Here is an 8,287-nt window from a genome sequence, read left to right on the forward strand (position 1 = left end):
TTTTGTTTATATTTACTGCATAAAACATGTTATACAGTAGATCGCGTTTATTTCTAAAAATGTAAAGTCATTAACACAAATTACAATAACAAATATCATTGCTGATACTTACCGCAGTTTTTTCACCTTCTCCTTTGACTGCAAAAAGACAAATACGAAGAATAATGGCATTGCAAATATCAAATGCCTTAATCAGATATTATGTGTGTTCGTTTACTCAAAATTCGTACAAATTGTTACTGGATGTTGTTCGTTTACTCTACAGCACAATGCAAAAGACCTTAGTCGTTTACAAGAAGTTACTGGACTTGTACAAATTTGTACAAATTATTGAGTAAACGAACACACCTATTGTCAAAGAGAGATAACTGCGATAACTATCAACATCACAAACAGAAAACTTGATAAATCACAATGACGATCGATATCAATAGAATCGATCGCAAACACAATAAAAGCGCTTGGCGGCAACGTCAATAAAAATAAATAAAATGTAAACACTTAATAAGTGCCGTTCTGGAACACCCCCACCCCCGTGGAGCGGTCAGTTTCACCATCATCTAAGTCCAGGACGGCTAACTTTGAGACAGCACGTTGAAGTACTCCTGAGGAGGTTTTGACATCAGCTCGACGAACAACACCATCTGTCCCAGTATGCAGATGAGTGACCATACCTCGCCGCCATTGATTACGTGGAAGATTAGGATCGCAAACAAACACAACATCACCTACTTCTATTGGCTTCGTTCGCTCACACCACTTTACTCGCCTGGTTAATGTTGACAAATATTCAATAACCCACCGCTTCCAGAATCTATCTCGCAAATTCTTAGCAACTCGCCACTGCTTCTTCAGGCGGAAGATTTCTTCTTCTGGAACGTTGGCCGCAGATGTCTGAGGAATGTTGGCTGCTCCGAACAAAAAATGATTTGGAGTAAGAGGCTCCTCCTCATGAGGGCTTATGGGCACATGAGTCAATGGCCTAGAATTTATTATATTTTCTGCTTCAATTATTAAGGAATGCAAAACATGTTCCTTTGGAGAGGTGTCCTTCATGGTTTGTCGTAAAACTCTTTTAACACTTTGTACTAACCTCTCCCATACGCCGCCTTCCGAGGGGTTTGCTGGGCAATTAAATAACCACTCAATGCCTTTTTCACTTAATTCATGTTGAATCCGATCGGCCTCAAAAACGTCATCAAATCGTTTGGACTCTTCGTTGGCTCCAATAAAATTCGTCCCATTGTCGGACCTGATTCTCACAGGAACACCACGACGATTTATAAAATTTCTAATTGCAATTATACAGGAATCCGTTGACAAATCATGAGCTATTTCTAAATGTATAGCGCGGATTGTCAGGCATGTAAATAATGCTACCCATCTCTTTTCAGTTCTGCGTCCAATCGTGACATTTATAGGACCGAAATAATCAAGTCCAGTATACTTAAAAGGTCTGATGTAAGGCTCCAATCGATCAATAGGCAGTGGACCCATAATATGAGGCACAGGCTTGGCGTTGTTTTTTCGGCAAGTGAAACAGCTGGCTACAACTTTCCTTAAAACTTGTCTTATTTGTGGAATCCAAAATTGTTTCCTTATCTCACATATAACGGCTTCATGATTTTGATGCTTCATCTGGCAATGATGATAATATACAAAAAGCCTCGTAAAATGGTGACCCTTAGGCAATATAATCGGTCTTTTCATGCTATATGGAAGACAGCTGGCTGCATCAATTCTTCCATAAACTCTCAATAATCCATTATCGTCGATATAAGGAGTTAAATTTTCCAATTTATTTTCTTTTGAGACTGGCTGTCCCCTTTCAATATTTCTGATGTCTTCGGCAAATGATTCTCTTTGAACTTGACGGCATAATACTGCATCAGCTTCATTTAAATAATATGCATTTAAATCAGGTAAATTTCGAGCGCCGACTTTTTTGCGGCAAATATCAATAAAACGAATTATTTGTCCTACAATTCTTTTTAAACGGAGATACGACGAAAATCTCTCAATATTAATAAAATTATTTTTCAAAATTAAGAGCGAAACCTTAGGTCGCATTTCTTCTTCATCGGCTTCATCAGGATGATGACAAGTCGGGCCATAATTTGGCAACTCTTCTTCAGAACTTTTTAGAAACGATGGTCCATTCAACCATCTTGACGAAATCGAAAAATCAATATGATTATAATATCTTGTGGCATCATCGGCTACGTTATCTTTTGTTGGTACCCATTTCCAATTATCAATTTTTGTAGATTCCAATATTTCCGCTATTCTATGGGCGACATAAGGCTTATAATTTCTATGACTGCTTGAAATCCATTTCAAAACAGTCTTTGAATCACTCCATAGGGTTATATCTTCTGGTACCAATTTGTGATCAGCAAGTATATTATGTTTTATTCTCGTTCCTAATACTGCGGCTTGTAATTCCAAGCGGGGAATCGATACCCCTTTCAAGGGTGAACATTTTGTTTTAGAACATATAAAACTAACTACAATTTCATTCTCAGAAGTAACAAATCTCCAATAGGCTACAGCTGCAAATGCTTCCTCACTAGCATCAACAAAAATATGTAATTCCAACTTTTTAGGCTTTCCAGGGGGGAAGTAATATCGATTCAGGCGAAATTCTTTTATGTTAATTAGCTTGTTTCTCCAATTTTGCCAAGTTACATCGATGTTCTTGGGAATCTCTTCATCCCATCCACAATCAGTTCTCCAAATGTTACGTAAAATTAATTTTCCTCCAACCATAAAGTTGCTTAAAAATCCAAGAGGATCAAACATTGACATAATGATGCTTAATACTTGACGTTTGGTTGGTATTTTCTGTCCAGAAATAATATCAGGATCGACTTTGCTAAATTTCAGGTTAAACATAAATGTATCTGACACCGGGTCCCAATACAGACCTAATACCTTTTCTCCAGATTCCATGGGAGCAATAATTTTCGACGACGATAAATCATCAAGTGCCAACATAACATCACTTGAATTTGATATAAATCCTCTGAGTTCAAATCCACCATTTTTATGAATTTTTGTAACTTGCTTTGATATTTCTATAGCTTCATCCACCGAATCAAAACTATCAACAAAATCATCCATATAGTGATGTTCACAAATTGATTCTATTGCTCTGGGATGGCAGTCAATATGTTCCTTGGCATTAGTCTTCATAACATATATGGCTGAACACGGTGAGCAGGCGGCTCCAAATGTCATGACTGTCATCTCATATTCAACAGGTTCTATATCAGAGTTACAATTTCTCCATAAAAGTCTTTGAGATATTCTATCACTTGGCTGCATTATCACTTGATGGAACATTTCTCTAATATCAGCACACACTGCAATATTTCCACGCCGAAAATTATAAAGTATTGAAGGCAATGATGAAATATATTGGGGACCCTTTAAGAGGTTGTCATTTAATGACGTCCCATTTACCTTGGCGGCTGCATCAAAAACTAATCTCAGCTTTTTATTCTCTTTGTTCGGGTTAATAACTCCAAAATGTGGCAAGTACCATTTTCTGCTTGATATCAGGTTGATATTTTCAGATGGGACCTCTCTTATGTATCCCTTGGCTATATATCCATTCATAACTTCTGTGTAAGCAGCATACAAATTTGAATCCCTTTTCAATTTCTTTTCAACTCCTTCAAGTCGCCTAAGTGCCATTGTGTAACTATCTGGCAACTCCACATTCTCATTTTTCCATAATAATCCGGTCTGGAATCTATTTCCAACTCTTTTCGTCGATTCATGAAGAATTTCTTTTGCCCTTATATCGTCATCCGATTCTATTAATGGGGCTGCTCGAACACCCATGCTTTCAATGTTGAAATAATCTTCCACCATTTTGTGGACATCTTGATCTTCTTCCACACTTACGAAAAGACCCGATGATTGAGATGGCGATATCGATTTACAGGGTCCAAAAACCACCCATCCTAATTCAGTGTTACAGGCAAAAGGTCCCGATAAATCTTTGAAATTGGTGAACGTTGGCAACCCTAAAAAGGCATTGTCCAAACCGATTAATAATTTTGGCACAATGTTTGAATATGGCTTCACTGGCGGATTTCGGTTGCTCTTAAATGCGGCTTCAATCTCCTTTTCCGTCAAACTTTGCATTGGAAGGTTTAAATTTGACACTGCATAAACATTTTTCATCAGGTGGCAACTCTTTTTGTTCACTCCACTCACCTTCACATTGAATGACGTCACAGGTTCTCTGGCAGACCTTCCTCCAAACCACTGAATATTTAATGAACAACTTTTTCCTCGAACTCCTATTTTCTCAGCAATGTCCTTGTCCATCATGGTTATAGATGATCCATCATCAAAAAGAGCATATACATCCATACGACAATTGTTTCCATATAGTGTGACAGGCAATACACGAAAAAGTAGCTTTTTATTAACTTCAGAAGAACAGCTGAGAACATTTTGTTGAGATTCTGGCTCAGGATTCGACGGCTGAATAGCCGGTACACAGGGGGCGCCCTCATGCAGCAGTTTATTATGCCTACGTTGGCAACCTTCTATAGGGCATAATCGACTACGACGACAATCTCTGGTTATATGTCCAATATTCAAACAAGAAAAGCAGGCACGTATCTGTTTAATTTGTTTCCATCTATCTTGCACGTTGAGTTTCAAAAAATGACGACATTCATATATTTTATGTTGACCTTTGCAGAAAATGCATTGTATTTGCTGTGATGTAGAATGGAGTAGAACACGGCGCTTCTGTTCTTTGTTGTCAACATCTTGAATTATGCAAATTAAATTTGCCATTTCAGAAAGCCAATCGCTGAAATTAATTATGGTCGGATATGGTTGAATAGTGGTGGCAACCCTGGCCCATTCCAATTTTTTGCTCATGGGGAGCTTCGACACTAGCTCTTCCAGAAGTGTAGGGTTAGCAATGTGTTGTTGTGCATCAACTGATTTCAGGAAAACTGCTAAATTTTTAACTTTTGTTGAAAATGGCACTAATTTCGTTAAATTGTTCTCCGAAATATGTGGCAACTCTTTAGCTTGCTTCAACTGGCAATGTATAAGCTGCTCTGGTCTTCCAAATCGAAATTTCAGTTGATCAATTACATCACATACATTTTCAGGATGAATAAGTAACGCTTTCACAATTTCCTTTGCTTCACCCTTCAGATTCAGGCAGATCAATAATTTTCCTATGAACCATAACCTCACTGGCTCCACTTTGTGTACCATACAAATTTCTATGTTGTTGTTGGCTGAGGTTACTATTTGTAGAACATGGCGATAAATTTGTATTTGTTACTGGCGGTAAAAATGCGTTGAAATCAGGGTTTCGGAGTCGAGGTATTTTTGGCTCGACTCCGACTCCAGACGAGTTTTTTTCACGACTCCGACTCCGACTCCGGCTCGACTCCGAGAGTAAAATCCTATACCACTAAAAATGAATAAAATTTGGACAAATTGTTAACTTTTTCCTATATTTTGGCCTATATAGGCTAACGTGTTAGTTTTTCCTTACAACTCATTATAAAAGACATTCGTTTGAATACATTTGAACATATCAATATTGTTTCTGCCGAATCTTACATTGAAAAATAGCAAATTTAGAACGTTTTTGTCGGTTATCCTTTTTTGCACGAGTATATTCTAGACGGAATTCTTCCGCGTCAGAATATCGTTATGCTTTCAAAATAAGTGAAAATGAAGGAGCAATACAAATCATAAGGACTACATGCAAAACAATTATAGGCAGTTCATTACCAAGTTTCAAACTGGATGTAAGACAACATTTTAGTGTGCTTAGCCTCAAAAGGAGACCCCCAGTTGTAAAGCTCAATAACAGCTCAATTTTTGTTGATTTTTTCCCGAGAAAACTACGTAACTTTTTGGCAGTTTTGTTTTCTTCATCTGAAAGAGAAAAATATTACGAAGTTTTGAGGCCGTCTACGAAACCCCGTTTTTATTAAAGCGTTGTGGGGTGCCAACTTTAGCTCGAAAACGAATAAACCAATTGTCATATATTTTTGTGGCCGATTTCGAGAAAAACACAGTTTATGCTGCAAACAAAATAAAATAATTTGTTCCAATCCAACGCTCACAATAAGGCAATATTGTTCCGATCGACTTAAAAATTTGACTACCTATTCTATGATATTTATACATTCTACTTTTTTCTGAAATTTATACACATTTTGAACATTGGTGTGGAAATATTTGAGATATAGTGTGTATTCTACCCAGCACGTAGGCAGATGGAAGTTTTCGGGAACTGAAAAATTAGCACACGATGAGATTTCGTGCATGAAAATATTCTACAAAAATGTTGCTAGGAAAATTTTATGTAGGGTCGGTCCACTAGGACAAGAAATCGATATTGCCATGTGTTCACTTCTTTATCACTTTTACCCGATCCTTTCTCATGAAAACTATGATTATATATTTCATTGAATTTCGTATGTGATAGAAAACTCGGATACACATGAACTATATCTGTTCATGGCGATAGATCCGCTTATTTGAATGTCTACATCTAAAGCCCTCATCGAGTATATAGAAAGATGACATGTCATCTAAAAATGATGAAACAATGTCTCCAAACTGAGATATAAAGCTATTTTCTCAATGATGGATGGGGGTCAATGAAAAAATTCATTATGTCAGAAATTTCAGCTATGGGATCCTTTGGTGTTCTCAATTGGGGCTTTCATTCCGAAAAGGAATTTTTCCACCCCTAGATCTTGAATTCTATTCAGTAAGATTTCCCATAGAGACCACACTGTCTTTAATAGAAGACAAGGATGACTTCTCATAAAACACTGGATGAGAATACCAATAGACCTTTGTGAGAAGGGAAGTAAGACTTCTGACGAAAGAGGTTACATGTCCAATCTTAATTCGATTGTCATAGAGCATTACTTTTGTTTGCAAAAATGTAAAGAATCAATTGGATCAACAAAATAGGGATGAATAGACTATACTTCAGAGGATAATAAATAACCGGTGAATCGTCCCTTAACTTAGTATAATATACCGTTTGCATATATGTTTTCTTATACATTTCTTTTAAAATAAAAAATTATTTTTAAAAAAATGTTCTTGTTCCAAATTTTATGTTATACTTCTATAACGTGGAAAAAATTTTGCCCGGAGTCGGAGTCGAGTTATTTTTTTCGACTCAGACTCCGACTCCAGCAAAATTGCTCGACTCCGACTCGTAGACTCCGACTCCGACTCCGAAACCCTGGTTGAAATTATTCGTTGCAGGTTGCGTCGGCATTTGTACGACGTTGACGTCGGCAGCAGGTGGCGGTTGCGTCATGATGGCGGCTGTTGATGTCGATGTATGTGTTGCTTGAATATTTGGCGGCATCGTTGTTGTTGTTGTGTTTGCTAAATCAATGGCGGACATGTTTTCTGAATTTAGGTTATGGTCACTTACCGTTTCTCTTGATGGCTTTTGGGACATAACCTCCAACTGCTGGCACTGGCGTTGACTCTCGGCTAGTTGAGATTTTGTTTCCAAAAGTTGTCGTTTTAGGTAGGCCATTTGCTTCTTTATATCAGCTATGTTGTCCACTTCCCTCTGTTGGCTACTTGTACCTGGCTCTGTAGCTTTCATGGCATTACCTGACTTGGAGACCGTCTTCTTTTGGCTTGAAACGTTCCCCTTTGGCGTTTCTGTGATGGCATTATTATCACTGGCACAATTGTTAGATGCAGGCTTTTTTGTTCCACTATGTACGGCTGATGACATAGTTTGGTTATTTGTCTCCGTTCTCGGCGTTGCTTGTGTGTTTCCATAGGCTTCACTACTTACATCCACTTGGGCTTCATGATCAGGCTGATCTGATGTAATAGTGTCTGCACTGGCTATGCTTCTCAGTGTTGGTGGGCTCCGGCGAACAGGTGGTGCCATCTTTCCAACCTCAAATTTGGCTTACTTTGTATTTTTCCACACACAGCAATGCCCACAAATGTTTGCGTCACAACCCAAACAAATTGCGAAATAAAGAATTTGTTATGGATTAAACGTCAAAGAAGGATGGCTTGCGTTGAACGCTAAACAATTTTGTTTATATTTACTGCATAAAACATGTTATACAGTAGATCGCGTTTATTTCTAAAAATGTAAAGTCATTAACACAAATTACAATAACAAATATCATTGCTGATACCTACCGCAGTTTTTTCACCTTCTCCTTTGACTGCAAAAAGACAAATACGAAGAATAATGGCATTGCAAATATCAAATGCCTTAATCAGA

The 8,287-nt window shown here is 37.6% G+C and overlaps 1 protein-coding gene across 3 annotated transcripts; it reads right to left on the reverse strand.

Annotated features, from left to right (window-relative positions):
- LOC141405427 (uncharacterized) lies at positions 1–8,287 on the reverse strand. Of its 3 annotated transcripts, XM_073989736.1 has the most exons (3): positions 8,203–8,287; positions 7,463–8,143; positions 3,572–5,458 (listed from the first exon to the last, which is right to left on the reverse strand). In XM_073989736.1, the coding sequence occupies exons 2-3, from the start codon at positions 7,937–7,939 to the stop codon at positions 5,183–5,185; spliced, it is 753 nt and encodes a 250-aa protein (XP_073845837.1). In that variant the 5' UTR covers positions 7,940–8,143; positions 8,203–8,287; the 3' UTR covers positions 3,572–5,182. The 3 variants fall into 3 exon arrangements, with proteins under 3 accessions (XP_073845845.1, XP_073845830.1, XP_073845837.1); XM_073989744.1 differs by having other exon boundaries at positions 1–8,143; XM_073989729.1 differs by having other exon boundaries at positions 186–8,143.

Source organism: Musca autumnalis, unplaced genomic scaffold (assembly GCF_047663935.1).
Source record: "Musca autumnalis isolate F117 unplaced genomic scaffold, ASM4766393v1 scaffold_1, whole genome shotgun sequence".
In the NCBI taxonomy this organism is placed as follows: Eukaryota; Metazoa; Arthropoda; class Insecta; order Diptera; family Muscidae; genus Musca; species Musca autumnalis.